General features: G+C 31.8%; 2 protein-coding genes across 2 annotated transcripts; one reads left to right on the plus strand and one right to left on the minus strand.

The window, feature by feature from the left end:
* The first annotated feature begins 1,074 nt into the window (after positions 1-1,074).
* Positions 1,075-7,709, plus strand: LOC110702349 (3-hydroxyisobutyryl-CoA hydrolase-like protein 2, mitochondrial). The gene is made up of 14 exons (XM_021880056.1): positions 1,075-1,347; positions 1,889-1,969; positions 2,056-2,124; positions 2,238-2,301; positions 2,426-2,505; positions 2,680-2,763; positions 3,557-3,641; positions 3,757-3,842; positions 3,941-4,062; positions 5,099-5,159; positions 6,776-6,874; positions 6,987-7,088; positions 7,180-7,221; positions 7,332-7,709. The coding sequence occupies exons 1-14, from the start codon at positions 1,222-1,224 to the stop codon at positions 7,449-7,451; spliced, it is 1,221 nt and encodes a 406-aa protein (XP_021735748.1). The 5' UTR covers positions 1,075-1,221; the 3' UTR covers positions 7,452-7,709.
* A 3,697-nt stretch (positions 7,710-11,406) lies between these two features.
* LOC110702356 (probable WRKY transcription factor 32) lies at positions 11,407-16,771 on the minus strand. Its single transcript, XM_021880062.1, has 5 exons — positions 16,361-16,771; positions 13,641-14,257; positions 13,017-13,145; positions 12,773-12,931; positions 11,407-12,119 (listed from the first exon to the last, which is right to left on the minus strand). Exons 1-5 carry the CDS (start codon positions 16,574-16,576, stop codon positions 11,669-11,671), a joined length of 1,572 nt encoding a protein of 523 aa, XP_021735754.1. The 5' UTR covers positions 16,577-16,771; the 3' UTR covers positions 11,407-11,668.
* Positions 16,772-18,785: the final 2,014 nt, after the last annotated feature.

Genomic DNA, 18,785 nt, shown 5'->3' on the forward strand with positions numbered 1-18,785 from the left:
TAAAAAAAAATTTAAAAAGTAATTTTTTTCCCTTTCCTTCTTCCTTATCGTTTTGAAAACAAAAATAAAAAAATTAATTTTGTTTTTCTTACCTCCTGGTGGCCAAGGATTTTTTTTTTTTTAAAAAAAATATTTTTTATATTTCTTTTAAAAAAAATATATTTTTTTTATTTTTCTTTTCAAAAAATAAAAATTTAAAAAGTATTTTTTTTTCCCTTACAAAAATAAAAAAATTAATTTTTTTCCTTACCACCTGGTGGCCAAGGATTTTTTTTTTTTAAAAAATATTTTTTATATTTCTTTTAAAAAAAAATTTTAAAAGCAAATTTTTTTCCCTTTCCTTCTTCCTTATCGTTTTGAAAACAAAAATAATAAAATAATATTTTTTCTTACCTCCTGGTGGCCAAGGATTTTTTTTTAAAAAAAAAAAGAAAAAAAAAAACTTACCCAAACAACAAGTTACCGGTCATAAGGGACCATTAGAAGAAAATACCCCCCAAAAGATGGGATTATTAGCAGCGAACCGGTTAAAGGTGGGATTATTAGAATCAAATTTTCCTTTACTCAATGCCATTCTTTTTAAATAAAATATTTTAAACAGGACAAATAAGAAGGAAAGGAGGGAGTATTTTGTATAAAAGGCTTATACCAACATCAGTAACATGCTTATTGCAATGCAAAAAAAAAAAAAAATAAATAAAAAATAAAAAATTGATTTGGCCATACATTCAAATCCACACTTAAGTGACTAAACTCACACATTTTAACCCAACTTGATAACCTGAGTTGAATTTATTGTACTAAAAAAATTCATAACCTAATTTGAACGGAACACAAATTCAACCCAATTGGATTATATATACGGCGTATATTAAGCTTTTGCACAACTATTAAGTTTTACAAAACTTCAAATAATTTTATTTAATTATTTTAAATAAGATTTTGACAACTAAATCATCTCAAATTTAAATTCAAACTCAAACTCAAACCTAAACTCGATCTGTTGGCCCGAATTGGCTTCAAAGGATCAACATTGGAATACAAATCTATAAACATAAACGCTGCGGGGTAATCACAACTCCTAAGTAAAACGCCGCGATCCAATTGGCTTCTTGCATAGCTGACTGAGGCGAAAGGAAAAAGGAGAGAGAAGAGTCCCACTAAACCCAACAACAGAAGCCGCAACATTTCACACACCTTCGAACCTCCAAATACAGAGAGATGCAGAGGTTTAAAGGGGTTTTACAATCCACAAATTCACTTCATAAATTTGGCTTTCTCTCTCCTTTTAGAACCTATTTGGCTCAACCTAGTTACTTACCTCAATATGATCGTGAGGAAGATCAGGTTTTTGATTATATTTTTCTTTCATTTTAGTGGGTTTGATTTGTTTTTGCTATTCTTTGATTATTTGGCTTGCTTTAGCATTTTCCAATTGCACATTTTGTTTCAAATTGCAATTTTTATTTGTTGTTCATTGAATTTTTATTTGAAATGTTAGGTTTTGTTTTTTTTATTTATTGGCAAGCTTTGTTCTTGTTGTTCTTTGATTATTTGGCAAGTTTAGGCATTTCCCAATTGTACATTTTGTTTGAAATTTTAATTATTTTGGTTTTTCTTTGAATTTTTGCGAGTTTAAGCGATACTCAATTCCCCATTTTGTTTGAAATTGTAATTTTATTTTATTTTATTTTTTTATTGGCAAGGTTAAGTATTCCCCAACTGCACATTTTGTTTGTAATCTCAATTTTTTTTTTGTTGTTCTTTGAATTTTTGCAAGTTTAGCAATACCCAATTCCGCTGTTTGTTTGCAATTTCAGTTTTTTTGTTCTTTGATTATTAGACGAAATTTAGCAACACCCAATTTCCCATTTTGTTGAAATTCTAGGTTTTGGTTGAAGGAAGAGCAAATTCAAGGGCAGCAATTCTCAACAGACCTTCTTCACTCAATGCCATTTCAACTTCTATGGTCTGCTACTTAAATTCTCGTTCTATTAAATTAATTGAACCTTTTAAATGTTTATGTTAATTGGTATAATTTTATTTTGATTATAGGCTAGTAGGCTTAAGAGATTGTATGAATCATGGGAAGAAAACTCTGATCTTGGGTTTATCATAATGAAGGTAACTAATTAAAATTTTTGTTAGAAGTTTTTGCCCTTTTATAAAAACTTTTGGCTTTGACATTTTAATTAAAAGGTGTATAGAATGCTGAATTTGTTTTTGATTTTTGAAAGGGAAATGGGAAGGCTTTTTGTTCTGGTGCCGATGTTGTTAGTCTCTATCAGCTGATTAATGAAGGTGGGTTAGATTTAATTGCCTTGGCTTAGCAACTGTAGCTTCGAGGATGCAGCCTAGACTGTTTTCTTAGATACTGTTGTTAATGTTTGTTACTTTTTCCTCTGTTTTATTTGATTGTGTGCAGGGAAAGTTGAAGAGTGTAAGAGCTTTTTCGTTACATTGTACAGATTTGTATACCTCATGGGTACTTATGTTAAGCCTCATGTAAGTGATATGCTGTATTAATTTGCATTGGACTTATGTGGTCTTGAAAGTTGAATGTTATGATCATTTGCTGATTACATTCTGATTATGAATATAAAACGGAAGTGAATACTTTCTAACGTTGTTACCTATTGTCATCCATATCAGTCTAACTGGGTTTCCTTGAATCTGTAGGTGGCTATCTTGGATGGGACCACTATGGGAGCTGGTGCTGGTATATCTTTATTAGGAATGTTCAGAGTGGCGACTGATAGAACAGTGTGTCCCGTACTCTAGGAAATATTGCTTTCTGATGTCCTATTACTTCTCTTTGTGTAATATATTTATCATCTTCTTGGGGTGTGATTGTGTGAATTCATGACCCCTCTTTGATCATGCGTGCATTTAATGATATGTAGTGCATGGAACCAAACCTACAACAAAACAATTTAAATTTGGTTCTCATTTCTTTCAAGAGGTGCATTTTATGTGACTATATATATGTACAAGTATAACTTAATTATTGTTTCAAAAAAAATAAAAAAAGTATAACTTAATTACCTTATGAATTTTTTCTACATATGGATGTTTCTTCTTCTTCTTTCTTTTTTTTTCTTTTTTTTTTTTTTTTAATTATTATTTTAACCTATTTTCTGCTCAACATTGTCCTATCACAAAAATTAAACCACTCTTTCTTTTCCTGAAAGGTGTCCAGAACTTTATTTAATCTGCCTCTATATCCCTTCAGAGTATTGAAATTCTGAAGTTTCTCTGAAGCATGATTCAAACTTTTCATATAAAAAATAAATGTCATTCCTAATTAAACTTCCCTTTAGTGAAATAGAATAGATACAAAGAAGTGTTGTTTCTCCACTACTGCCTAAGAACAACATTCCATGTTCAGTTATAAGTTATTGTAATCAGCAATTGTAGCATTACTTTGAAACATTTTGCAAGTGGCGTTTGGTTAAAAACTTGAGTGGCTCTGTGAGTTTTTAAACTCTGCTCAATTTATGTGATGCTCATTTTAATTCAGACAAAGTGATATTGAACGTGAAATCAACAATTTCAGGTATTTTCTCATCCAGAGACACAACTGGGTTTCCATCCTGATGCTGGGGCTTCTTTTTTCCTTTCTCGTCTACCTGGTTATCTAGGTAGGTTTTTGTGTCTAGTGTATCTAATTTACAATAATATATTACTGTAGGAGTTAATAACTTAAAATCTTTAGCACATTTGTATTAATTCTATGGATTACTTTCTTTGATGCAGGGGAATACCTGGCTCTGACTGGAGATAAACTGAATGGTGTTGATATGATTGCTTGTGGTCTTGCTACTCATTACTGCCTAAATGCGGTTGGTTATTTCTGATATGCTAATTAATACGAATGCGGATAGTAAGTTTTGCACTTGCTTACTCCAATTTATTCTTCTGTTATAAATGAATCTGGCAGAGACTTCCGTTGATAGAAGAGCGCCTTGCTAAATTGTTCACAGACGATCCATCTGTGGTAGAAAGTTCGCTTGCTCAATATGGTGACCTTGTCTACCCTGATAAGAGTAGCATTATCTACAAGTAATGTCAATCTTCTATTTTGCTTTCTCAATATGACCCCTCTTAATTAGCCATTTGCAGCTCCATATTACTTTAGAACCAAGCTTGTGAACTTTGGTGCCAACGTTATTTCTATTCTGCTCTTCAATTCACAGCTTACTTAACCTTTGCTGGTTGATTTAAATAATGACATACTTCTGATACAAAGATTATGAAATTAAGCAGATTCTTTGACTAATACTTAGCTAGTGCTGGAAAATGTAAGCAAAGATTCTATAAATTGTTAACTATCTAACCTTATGAGCCAAAGAACTACGGGAAACTGAAGGGAAGGGCACAGGGACATTTTGCTGAGTTGCTTTTACTGATGAATGAATTTGATACCTTGATTCTGAAGAGGGATAAGCTATTGTAAGGCAGCAGTTATAAATGTCCCAGATTAAATTGTGTTAGATAGGAAATGAGATGCCCTTAACATGCTAGACAGTGCTTGTTTTTGGTCGCATTGGAATTAAATTCCCATGGCCATTTACAGTTTATAGGAAGTAACATCCTTCATGTATTTCCTAGGAATTTGCCAAACTTGTTTGGTTGACATGAGGGAATTTGCATTTTATTTGAATTGTGAATGACCAAGGGGAGGTTAGGTAATTAACATCCGATATGTAGGAACTCAGAATTCCTAGGAAGTTCCAATTCCCCCATTTTGCAAATTTCATGTTAACCAAACAACAAGGAATCTAAGAATTTCCTAGGAATTCTATTGCCTATGTCAAACAAGTGCAACCAAACAAGCTCTCGTCTTTCCCTACCATGTCCATCTCCATTAGGAAACTATACAAACAGTACATCATATGCTAATTTGTTATTTGGTTGTAGTTAATTCTGTGTTTTGGCGCATAATTATGCTTGGTGGGATATACATCTAAACATCATAATTTTAAAAAAAATTCTATGCAAAGAGGATTTTATTTCTGCTGTTTGGATAATGATTACGAGAATATTTTGCTATCTCTTGTGATTTCTTTCATTTACTAATGACAATTGAATCATGCAGAATCGAAACAATTGATAGATGTTTCAGCCATGATACAGTTGAGGAGATTGTTGATGCTCTGGTAAGAATAATTTCTACTTTCTTTTCTTGATATCATTTGGCTTCTCTGCAGAGCTCTTTTCTTTTCCAAGGGTGGGGTGGTAGTCACTCTTTTCTTTTTTTTTTCTTTTTTTTTTTTCTCTTTTTTCTTTTTCCTTTTTTTCCTGATGAAGGAGAATTTTGGCAGACTTCCTGACTGTTGTAACTAAAGTGCTCTCATTTGCTGACTACTGTAAAGCAGTGAACTTAGTGTATATAAACTGCACCTTGCGAACCACTCATACTTGTCAGGCAATGCGTCAATGTGTTAGTATAATCAGGCAACGAGTCAATATTTTGTCGTAGATTGCATGCTTTTCAAACCTGGTAGAAAATAGAATGTAGGGTTAGTCATAATAAACAAATCCTTAGCAAATTTGTCAAGATGATAGACTATTTTGTGGTGAAATCTGGAATTTTTGTGGGTGGCTCTGTACTTGGTGGTCGTTTAGTTATTTGTAGGAAGTATGACTTCCTAGGAAAGTTCCAATGGCCATGAAAGTTTAAATTGTAAGAAATGTCAGGGTTCGTTTGGTTGGATATCGGAATTTCCAATTCTCATGAGAATCTCCACCTACCTAGGGGACTAGGCAAGTTAACACTTCCATTTTGTGGGAAATAGGAATTCCCAAGAAGTCTCAGTGTCTTACTCAGTCACTCCTATGTAATTGCCTACCAAACAAGTTCACATACACCTAATTTATTGAAAAATCAAATCCCCATGTATATAAATTTAACCAAGCAACCACATATTATGGTTTACCTCACTACAATGACCTTCCTTGCATAAACTTGAGAGAAGCTATGATTTTTGGTCATTAGGATCTTCTATATATGTGTATCTAGGAACAACCACTGTTTTGTGCCTTTGTGATTGTACAGGCTTTGAACCATTGTTGATATTATGGGGTTTTGATATGTGATTAATAAGATTTTTTAAAAAAAAACTTTTGACATTAAGGTTTCTTATTAATTTCTTAGTGATCACCTACCTCATCAAACAAATTCACACCGACCAGGTTAACTTGAGCTTCTGCTTTTGCGATTTCCCTGTTTTTTCTTGTGCAGTTTCTTTGTCCTTGGTATTGAGTTCATAAAACCTTTAAAGTGTTTTTATATGGACAAAAGTAACTGAGAATTTAGATATATTAGTATGTCTCTTTAGAGAATTATTTCTTTTCCATTATGCAACCAGAACTTGAGTATATCAAATACCTACTGTTCTACTGATATACTTGCCCCCAAAAGAAACACCGATTTCATAAGGTTATTTTTCAGTAGCCGCCCATGGCTGTTAATTTTTTAGCAAATTTCATGCTATTCTCTGTAGGCCTGTAGGGTAGAAGGATTATGTGCCTAATCTGGCAGATCTAGCTGTAGTTTCTGAAATTCTGAATGGCAAAGTGTGACTAAGGTTGACTTCACTTGCTTCAGTATATAGACTCCGGGCTTTATGTTAGATTCATCCTGCTGCTTGTCTGACCTCGTTGACTATACTTTCAGATTTTCTTTGTGTAATTAGCAAATATTAGCTGCTCAGAATGAATGCAAAAAATATAGTCCGTTAATTCTTCTTGAATTATGGTTCAATTTCCATAGGAAAAGGAGGCAGCTAATTCTTCTGATGAATGGTGCAAGGCTACCCTGAAGAAACTAAAAGAAGCCTCTCCATTGACCTTGAAAGTCACTCTACGATCTGTAAGCTCTTTGTAACATCTCTAGCTGGTCTCCCCTCAATAATCCTTACTTCTTTTGGTTCTTATTTTGCCTTTTTTTTTTTTAATTTTTTTATTATTATAATCAAATTCAGATCCGTGATGGGAGATTTCAACCTATCGACAAATGTCTAGCTCGGGAATACAGAACAACTGTTAATTGCATATCCAAAAGAGTTTCGAATGACTTCTGTGAGGTATATGCTGTTAAATTACCTCTAATGTCATAAGCAGGATTTGAAATACCAAAATTTCTGAAAGTTCTCTGATTTTGTTTCTTTCAAACAGGGTGTTAGGGCACGCTTGGTTGACAAAGACTTTGCTCCTAAAGTAAGCCTTCCTAAATCATTGCTTCTGAATGTTTCTTCTTTTAGTAGTGTTTGTACTTAATGTGAACATTATGTCCCCTTTTCTTATAACCGATACATTAAATTCTGCAGTGGGATCCTCCTACTCTTGAAGATGTAAGCAAGGATATGGTGGATTGCTTTTTCTCACCACTCGGAGAATACGAGCCTGAGCTTGACCTGCCTACATCACTGCGAGAACCAGATATGTGATAGCCGATGTCTTCTGTAGCCCAGTCCAGAGTTTTGTAGCATTGATGTTTACTTGTAGAATATCGAGTCCCTAGATTTTTTATTTTTTTTTTCTTATACAAGAAATTACTTTAGCTGCTCAAAGAAGAGATGATTGACTGTTTTGAAACAGTTGGATTTGTCTAGGGTGAGGCTGAGAATATCACAAGTTGTTCAAATTGATGTCTTGTTTACCAAAATCCTTATCAAGATCAATAATTACTACTTTCTGGTTATTTATTTCCCAACTCCTTTCTTTTTCGCCTGATTTTCGTGTGTGCGTGTATGATTCAGGAAATTAAAAAGATAAGATTATAAAATACAAGTTTCCATCTTAATACGAATAATAAATTTCCAAATATGTTCAAAGAAGACAAATAGAAATTAGTAATTTGCGAGAAAAGACAGCTAAACTGAAGTTGTACAGTTTATACTACAAGATTAACAGAAGAAATCAAGTTCTCGAGCACACTTGCAGTTGAAGCAATGTCGCAACTTACGGGATAATAGGTATCAATCTGAAATTTTTCCGTAAGTTTTTAATATAACTAGCATCGGATTTCTACTTTACAACATATTGTTGTAAAAAAGAGGATTTAACTTAGCTTTTTTGCTTTTAGGAACAAATTTTATACTATAATAATAATAAATATAAATTCTATTTTCATTACAATAACACCTACGTAACTTTAGTAGATTAATTACAATATTCTTGAGGCCTAACTAAAATTCAATAATCAAACTAAATAAACAACATTCATTAATTTATAAAAGAAATCAACTTCCCGAGCACATTTACAAGTTTCACAAACCACATTATCTTCACCATCCTCATGATAATAATCATCCTTATCCCAATTACTCATGTTCTTCTCGTGTTGATGTCGCATGGCACATGAAAGCTTTGGCTTGTTTTCGACAATAAGCTTATTATTCATCCAACTCGAATACATCATATCGCGTAAATTCTTCCTACACTTGACGAGTCCTTTCCCTCCGATCACTTTACCGGTGTTCATCAACAATTCAACTCCCTTTTTCATGTCTTCGTCTTCTCCACTACATAGATATATAAGCCCTAACACCTAAGCCGCTTCCTTGTATTTTAGTTCGGCTGCTTTTGCCATATTTTTTAGCCCTTCTTCTTGCACCATATGGGTGAAGTATTGTGCCTACAATAACATACCAAAAATTTACAATAATTCAATATTAAAAATAAAAAATAAAAAAAAAATTGCACAAGATAAAGTTATAAATGGTAAAGAATTATTACAAATCCGAGATGTAGAAGGGCTTCAGGGTTGTTGCTCTCTAGGCACCTCGTGAAGAAGGTGCTCGCCTTTTCACTAAGCCATACACGTCTCCAAATTGTTCCTAAGGAAACTTGTTGTAGGACTTCCTTCTCACCCGATATCTTTTGAAGGCTCTTGCAACTTTCATCATTTAAATAACACAATGTTAATTAGTATGCTAATTGACATAATTAGTTAAGACATTGCATGAAGGGAAAATATAATATGATACAAACCTTAGTTTGCAACGAATTAAATCAACCGGAGAGGAGGCGGCGACACGAGCAAGTACTTCGGAGATCATCTCGGGAGGGAGGCAGTCCATGGAAGTTGATGGTTGAGTTTTAGCTCCATGCATGTTTTTCTTTCTTCTATATTTTGATGATTTTCTTGTTGTTTTCTTTGTTATTCTTTCTTTAGCCTTTAGAATATCCATGGTTGATAAATTATTAACCATCATACTTTTTGTTTTTTTTAGATTCTTCTATTTTTCTCTCATTAATTTGTTGTGAGTTGGATTCTTCAATTTTTGGCATGCAATTTGAAGGCATATAGAGTACTACTATATAAAAAGCTTAAATGTATATGACTAATATGAATTTCAGATAAAAATATAAGCTAATAAGAAGTACTTGTTGATTAGGAATTCTAAAGCTTGTTAGATGGTTCTAGTTGTTTTACTTGGAATAGGTTTTATTCACCGATCCTCGTACTTAAGAGTACAAGTACAATAAGGAAACTTTATCAAAATTAAAGATTAAAAAAAATAACGGTATAATAATAAGAAACTTGCCTAAAAATGAAACTTGCCTAAAAAAATCAACAACTGCATATTGCGAGATAGTTAAACGCCCATATTTTAGACATGACAAGTTTTGTTTTGTCTAATAGTTAACCTAATCAGAAAAAAAAAACATAGAATGAATAAACTTTTTTTTTTCTTAATTAAGCTAGATTTTCTATTAATGTTGAACACATAAGATATCCTAATTAATATTTAACCATTTTTTTTTTATTTTTTCTTACGGGAACCATTAATATTGTAAGTACTGATACTTCTATAAATCCGAAAAGCATATCAAAAAAAAATTTTTAATTCTTTTTTTAAATATACGATCAAAATAATGCATGTAAATAGTACAAAATTTAAAAATAAAACTTGTATTTGAATATGGAGGGTGTTCTATTTTTTATTGTAAAAAAATATCCAAGTTTGATAAAAACTCAAAATATGCCCCATAAATAAACTAACACTAGATGGAAGCCCGTGCTTTGCACGGTTTTTTCATCTAACATTATTAATTATTTGATTTATTGTATTTAATAATTTCAGACAAAATTACAAAAGTTTAATATTTTTTTTTACTATAATTTATAATGAATTTATTAAATATTAATAAATTGGAAATATGATATTTTTCCGTTATATAAAATCTTTAATGTGAAATGATAAATTTTTAATAATTAAATCCTAAATTATTATTCATTGTTTTACCATATCTTTTATTTCGATAGAATCACCAACCTCGTCCACAACCAACCTACTATATCAATGGATAATTTATGTTAGCCAAACTGAAATTGATATAAATTAAATCTTTACATTTATATAAAATAAATCAATATATTTACCAATAAATGAAAAATTGTTACGATTAAAATCAAATCTATGCATTGGAATTTTTTCATCATCTCCGAAAATAACCAAAGCCATCAATTACATAAACAAATAATCGTTAAGTATCCTAAATAAATACAATGTAACTAATAATTACAAATATAACTTTAAACATAAGATTTTAAAAATTACCCGGACATTGATGACCTAAACTAACACAAAATTACAAACACAAAATTCTCTTGATGGGGTTTTGTATTGATACGAAATTTTATTTGTGTCGTATGATGTGTTAGATCTGTAAAAAAACATTTAGTAAACAAAACATAAACATATAATCGTTGAGTATCCTAAATTAATGTAATGTAAGTAATAACTAGAAATACTAATTTAAACATAGGATTTTAAAAATTAAGCTAAAAATTACCCGGCCATTGATGACCAAAAATTAACACAAAATTACTAACACAAAATTCGCTTGATGGGGTTTTTTATTGATACGAAATTTTGTTTGTGTCGTATGACGTGTCAATTTATAATGGTAGGTGTCACAAATTTTAATTTAATTATAATTAACGAACAATTTGTATTTCTTATCATAAATACTATCAAAATTTATCTTATAATAATAGGCATCAAACTTCATTATAAGCGTTTATCATTTAAATATTTCTTAGTATATTTTTTTTGGATTTCTTATACGAATTAATAAATATATCTTTTCCTATATTTTTACTTTATTTTATTTCATTAAAATAATTTAATTCGTGAATTATAATCTACGTGACATTAAAATTTTAGATATATCAAATCTAATTCGTTACTTTTATCTAGGTGGCGACATAATTTTTTAATTCAAAAATAAAATACAAATCTTTCTTCTAATAATACCTTTTCTTACGTGACGCTCCGAATGCTTTCCAAAAAGGCCTACTTTATTTATATAAATTAGATTAGATTTAATAAATATATAAACTTAAGACTTTCCAAACCCTAATTCAACAGGTTAATATATAAGTAGAAAAAAGGATCAAAAACTTAGTACCTCTCTATTAAGAAATTAACAAGTAAACAAAAACAGAGTTTCCTTTTCGGAATTCCCCCTATCCTAGTAGGTAGAATGAGTTTAAACATTGTAACAATACTATCGAATTCGTAACTCAATACCAGATGTATAGATAGCCCAATACAGAAGTTACAACTAGTAAATGAACCAAACTACGTACAACGATGTTAACAATGTCAGAATTTTCGCAGCAGCCAATTTTTGCAGTTTGGACTAACAATTCTCAGCATGATTTAAGTTCAATTCCAATGCTCAGCAGCATTCGAGCAGACTCTAATACTTTATCTGCACCAGCTTCCGAACCCTTCTCTTCTCCAAGGTCACTATCCAAATCTTTGGGCCGCTCTTCAACAGCTCCATGGGGTTGAGATTTAATGTCTGTTTTGTCCAACTGCTCTTCAGAGGATCCTTGGGATTGAGATTTAATTTCTGTTTTGTCTAATCGCTCTTCAGAAGATCCACGGGATTGAGGTTTGATTTCTGTTTTGTCTAACAGCATGTTTGCACCAGAAGCCATAGCATTAGGTGAGGCAACATAATATTGCTTCTTGGGAATAGGAACATCATGGTCATGTTTGCCTTCATAAGTAACTATGATTGCTGTTGAATTGTCGGTAGCCCTCTCAACATGCTTGCGGACAGGACAGCCGGCAGACGAGCACCTATAATAGCTCCTGAAATGCGTTCCAATGTGGTTACATCAGAGAGAGAAGTAAACATAAGTAATACTTCGTCAAAATCTTCCTTAATTAATAACTGAGCTTCAAGGCCTACAACCACTTTGGTATAATAATATCAACAGAAAGCTAATAAGTTTCAGACTTTAGTGTTCATATTGATGATACACGAATAACAAAGGGAATAAGCAAAATGTCAAAACAAACTTCTGTGGAAAAGTTCTTCAGATATTACTACTCAGTATAAAGGCCATAAGTCACCTTAAAAAAAACACTTTTTGATTATAAATATTGAGTCAAGGTCTATGAGAACTAGAAGTAAAATCCAGTATCCTATAGGAAAATATTCTATCAAAGTTTTAGGGAGTTTCCAGAAATGTCTAAGAAATTAGGAAATGTAACCATGAAATTAGCCAATAGCAGGCAACAAATGTAACAGATAAATCTAATGTTTAATCTTGAAATCTTACAGCACTGTTCTCTCAAGATTTCATTTCTTTTACAAAATAGAAGAATTGTAAATAAGTTTGTCACTTCTAAATGAACTTAGTCTTGTTGACAAGGAAGAAAATACATCAAAGCTTTGAGGATAATGTTTCAACGCATGGTATATTAGCTTGGATGTAAGATAACGTAACAGAATAGCATACCTGGGATTTGGATTTCCTTTAACCATCTTTTGCCCATACTTGCGCCACCGGTACCCATCATTAAGCATTCCACCACCCTCAGCCTCATGCGTTACAATTTTAGGATCCTTGAAAGTTCTGTATACTGGTTCTGAGCATGCCTTACCCCTTTCTTTGATCCTGCACATTACATACAAGGGAGAATATACTTCTATTAAAAGAATTCTTCAAGAAATTATAAGACAGCTTAAATTACTAGAAATACCTTCGTTTCTTCAATGGGGCAACATCAAGCTCTTTCATGGGATCAATCATAGCACGTTCACTAGGAGTTTCAGATCTCAATCCACTATGCTCTTCTACTGCTGGCACTATTGCAAGCTCACTCTCAGGTCTGATCAGGTCAAGCAAATAAACATAATATAGAACTCATCAGTAACAGGAAAAAACATCAATGTATATAAGTATCACATGAATTTTGATCACATAGACACGTGGCGTGCAGACATACACACATATACGCCAATTTACACAAAAGCACCATACTTAAACTAGATATTCATAATTAAACCACCTACATGTAAGTTTCCTCTCAACATTATACCAACTACGACTACTTTCTCATTTAGAAGATGAAGATAGCCCATATTTGTAAGGCTTAATCATCTATAAGGGCATTTTTTCCCTTTTAAAAGAGGAATTTTTCTTAAGAGGGGAGGGGGGGGGGGGGGGGTTGGTTCAGTGGTTGAAGACAGAAGTCATATAACAAACGGATGGTTATTAAATAAAGATTAAGAAAAAGAAGCAAGTTTGTGAAAGGCATAAGGAAAGGGGGTTCCTAGACAAATTTCTCAAAACAATAGCAATTTCATAATAAAATAAAACTTGCCTTAGGGTAGTATCAACTGTCTCAATATGCTGCTCTTCAGCATCTCTTGATGGTGTTTCAGCTGCACATTTCAGGTTGCTATCCTGACATTCATGACTCGAAGGTACTAATTGTTTAAGTTCTTGCTCACATGCAAGCGAATTAGGAGAATCGAGACTTCGTATACTAGATTTGTTCAAAGCAAGAGGTGCGTAATCCTTCTTACGGCTGGAACCCTTAAAAATTTGAGGAGGTTTATGATTATGTTCACCTTTATAAACAACATCAATTATTTTTCCAGATACGTCCAAACGCTGAACCTTCTTTTTGGCACAGCAAGATAGATCAGTGCATCGGTAATAGCTTCTAGAACTTCCAGAACTTTTCACCTGCTTCTGGCCATACTTCCTCCAGCTGTAACCATCTGATATAGGTGTTTTTGGAGTATCATCCGGAGAATTATCTGCATTGCAGGAGGAGTTCATTATCTTTATCTCAGGCTCTTCAACTTTATCCTTTGAGAAAGATTTGATCAAAGGCTTTGTATCAGCAGCTTGAAGTTGCATCTGAGGATGAGCTTGAGCTGCTTTAGCGGTAACATTTGCCAAGGCTTCTTGATGAGACATCCTATATTGTCCCTATAACCCACAAAAGGAAGAATTCTGCTAATAATTACGAACCAATATATAAAAGTAGGATTATATTCAGGCCATTCCAATATAAGGTAAAAACTAAGTCACTCAGCAATCATCACTATATAATGACTATCGATAAATAACAAGTCTGATGAGTTGCAGGGAGAAAACTAACAACAGAAGTAAAAGCTCATGAAATCAAATTGTAAGCTGAAAATTTTAATATTACTAAATGCACAGCAAGGCATGCTACTGAAAAGTATATATTTTGAGCAAGTCACTATAGCAGACCCTATGCAACCACCAAAAGTACCACTATCATTTGTATTAGAGTATTAACATATCCAAATTCAGGTAGAAATTAGCAAGACACCAAGACCTGGCACTAGGGGTGCTAATCGAGTTGAGCAGCTCGGACTTGACTCGGTCAAAGCTCGGCTCGAGTTAGCTCGACTCGACTCGACTCGAGATGTTAACGAGCACGAGTTGAGCAAGGTCTAACTCGACTCGATAAGCTCGTGAGCAACTCGATAATATATTTTATTAATATAGAATTTACAAACTAAGTTATTACCATGAACAAATTTGACACTTAATAAGAATTCATTTATATTATCAAAAAAGAAAGAGTAAATCTTTAATAATAAATAAAATAATTAAAAGAAAACTATATAAAGTGAAAAAAACAAATAAAGGCCTATAATTTTAGAAGGGCCAAAACTTAAACGAGCAGATCATGAGCTACTCGACTCGAGTCGAAACTTTAACGAGCACGAGTCGAGCAGGTTTTATTGGTTCGAAACTTTAACGAGCACGAGTTGAGCACATGAAAAAAGTTTTCAAGTCGAGTTGAACACCCCTTACCTCGTAATCAACTCGCTCAATTAGCACCCCTACAAGTCTAGATGCAAGTATGTTATCAATCCTTACCAGCCTATATCTATAGTTTAGCTTTATTTAGAAATATTATTGTGACATGAGAACTCTTAGCCCCAAAAAAACACTGATGATTAGAGCATCCTTCTGAGTAACTTTTACTGCTACATATTTTGCATTGACTATATTCAAACTTCAGGTGCATCACTCACCTTTCGAACATCAAATAGAAGTAACCCAGAAAATTTGTTAATTTTTCTTTTCTGTTTCTTCTCTTTTGTTTAGATTTCAAAATTCAATGAGATAAAATTGACATTGACATGCTTCTAAAGGGAACAATCTATACTCCATGGCCAGTATACAAATGCAATTGAATACCTTAAAGCCACAATCCACCAGAAGTCCAAATGCATAAGAATCGGCCATTTACAATACTTTTTTTTTCATATCCGTGGCCAAAATCGAAGATCCTAAGTGTCCATACCAGCATAACAGTACCAAACACAAGTACAATTCGAATCAATGGATGCATATAACATTGTTCATGGCCCAAAACTCTCACACAATCGATAACAGGATCCCAAAACTCTCACATAATTGATAACAGGATAGAATTAAATAAGTCAAAGGTTCATGCTAAAAGATACTAGTCTTACTACTAAAGCATAGTCACTTGTACAAAAACAACAAATTAAGCAATACCAATCTAATTTAGATATCATTATATGTCTATTACTCTAAGTCACAAACTGTGTTAAATACTCAAACACTCCGACATGGGTATGACACTAGGAAACTTCATCTTGTACCAAAACCATGCAACGATTTTCATATTTCGTTGTAAAAACACTTGGACACATACCCGTATCAGACAATTCCAGCCAAGTCCAAGTAGAATAGCCTAAAATAGTAGTAAATATATATCTAACATATACATGTTCAAAAAGCAAATCTAAATAAATCTAGCTAGACCCAATTTCTATAAATATATAATCTTTATATGCAATAGGAAATTGTCATTAATAAAGTGGCAAATATCAACAATAACACAAACAATCAATAAAAACATTGAAATAACAAGTATAAATCAAAAGCATGAACACACAAAATTCATAAAGGTACATATTATAATTATAACAATCAATGACCAATAAAACCAAAATTAAGGATAAAATTACCAAACAAATAAAATTTAAAAAAAAAAAATTAAAGGGGAGTTAGAGAATTTACCTGAAAGTCAGTCGTTTTGACTGGAGGGTCAGAAGAAATGGCAGAATTTGCCGCCATAACAACCCCTTCTAAAAGCTTAGAAAAACTAGGATAATTGGATTTATCTTTTGAAGAAGATGAAGCTAAAGTTACAGAATTTGAATCAGATAATTTATTTTTGGTTTCAGAATTTAATTCTGGGTTAGTTTTTATCTGGGGTTTTGTTTCTGCCTCCATTGAAAAACCAAAAAAAAAAAAAAAAAAAAAAAAAAGAGCAGGGGAGAAATGCAGGGGAAAGTAAGGAAATAAAGGGCAAAAAATACAGAGAAAAATTAAGAAAAAACAGAAAATATGAAATTATGGAGAATAGTTTCGTGTTTGAAAAGAGAAATTAGTTGTGGGATTTTTTCTCTTTAAAAAAAACAAATATTGTTAGGAAATTGAGAGAGAGGGAACTGGAAAAAGAGAGTGGTTTTTGTACTTTTGACTAGAGTTGACCAGGCGGTTGCTTTTGTGGGATGACATTGATTGAGGGAATACGTACACTACACAAATGTTGTGTGTCTACTCACTTGATAATTTTTCTTTTGTACCCTATTTATCAATATTCTTTGACTATATGTTATAATTTACAATTTTACAAATATACTTTGACTATATGTTATAATTTACGATTTTACGAATATACGTTAACAAGATTATAGTCATACTAGATCTTAATAAATTTTTCTGGTAATATAATTTTATAATACAAGAGTTAATTTTTTATAATTTTTAATCTTATATATTTATAGATATTTAACATAATTACATATAAAATGTGTTTTTAGATGTGTAATCTCACCCTCCTTACAATATTATGAAATTTTTGGGATGACGGTTATGCAAATGTTGATATCTTTATGGTAAGGGAAATAATCTCGGTCAAACCTTAATTATTATGAATTTTTTGGTCAATATTTTATTTTAGCAAATGCTTTTAATTGCATTCGGGTGTACTTAGATCTATTAGTGACAAAGGGTATGTTTTGATCATTTTTTAATTTTATTGATCTTATAATCTTTATATTAGCAAATATTATCAATTGAGCATAATTATATCTTTCATTGTGTATAGCTCTACTTGCATCTTTATTGATGAATTTCATCCGGATACACATAATAGACATTCTGATATATCTATTACTACTTACATTGCATGTAAGTTTTTATCTGTAAATTTTGTAGAGAATACTCTTGCTTTTTGAATATTTTGTTTTGGGTTTATTTTCAAAGATTAATACTGTAAAGCCTGATCATACTTCAAGTTAGATATTCCATTAATCCCATTGTTCTAACAATTATCATAAGTACTCTCTCGGTCGTTCCGTAACACAAACACAATACACATATCATATTTAACACAATACACATCATATTTCAAGATTTTCAAGATGTGCAATTTGCCATCAATATCTTTAATTATGTATTATCAAAATTATAAAAATGTTGATATTATAAAACTACAGATTACTACGTAAAATGAATCAAATGATAATCACACATCACAATACCTATACTTTTTTGTATATATTGCTCCCTCATTTCTAATTGATTGTCACATACTCACATTTATAATCTTTGAATATTCCAACGTTCATGGAAGCTAAGGGTCGTGACTCGTGGCGGATCTTATAAAATCCGTCTTATTTTCTTAGACATACTTGTATATAATTTGTGTTTTAAATTTTAGACATAAAAGTAGTAATATGACAAATCAAAGACTTGGAATAATTTATGTCAATTTTTCCAATGATCTAAGACTATCAAATTAGGAACTTTACCTTTTTTTTTTTAATAGTAAGTAGGAACTTTACCTCTTATAGTCTTATTGATACCACAAAATTCAAAAGAGTAAATCACAACTTTGACCGGTCATTCTAACTTAATTTGAGTAATTTCTAACCAATCCCTATCGTTTGGGGTATATTTTCTCAAACAAAATCAAAGTTTACTACTTCGTATTAAATCTTGATCCATATGAAATTAAGTGCAATATTTGACTTTTATGGTCAAATTTTTTGATTTTGACCTTTAATCAATATATGAACAACCAACCATAAATACCTTCAAATGAGATATTCTTAAATTTGTTTAAATATAATTCAACATTATATATAATCAAAGATATTAAATGTTAAAGATAAAGTTTTGATATTGTTTAAATATTGCATATCTAAACAATATATAAAGTCAAATGTTACACTTAATTTGGAACGTAAGAGCTAAGGGTTATGTCTTCCATGTCTTTTGAATTTTTTATTTTGCTCATCACTTTAGCTAGCTGTTGTTGCACCACAAAACTGTTTGAGAAGCCAGATGTTTCCTCAGTATTAAGGAATGTGCTAGAACATTGCCACCTTTACTCATCATTATTAACAAATTGATTCACTTTCCTTTTCATTTG

Source organism: Chenopodium quinoa, unplaced genomic scaffold (assembly GCF_001683475.1).
Source record: "Chenopodium quinoa cultivar QQ74 unplaced genomic scaffold, ASM168347v1, whole genome shotgun sequence".
NCBI classification, from domain to species: Eukaryota; Viridiplantae; Streptophyta; class Magnoliopsida; order Caryophyllales; family Amaranthaceae; genus Chenopodium; species Chenopodium quinoa.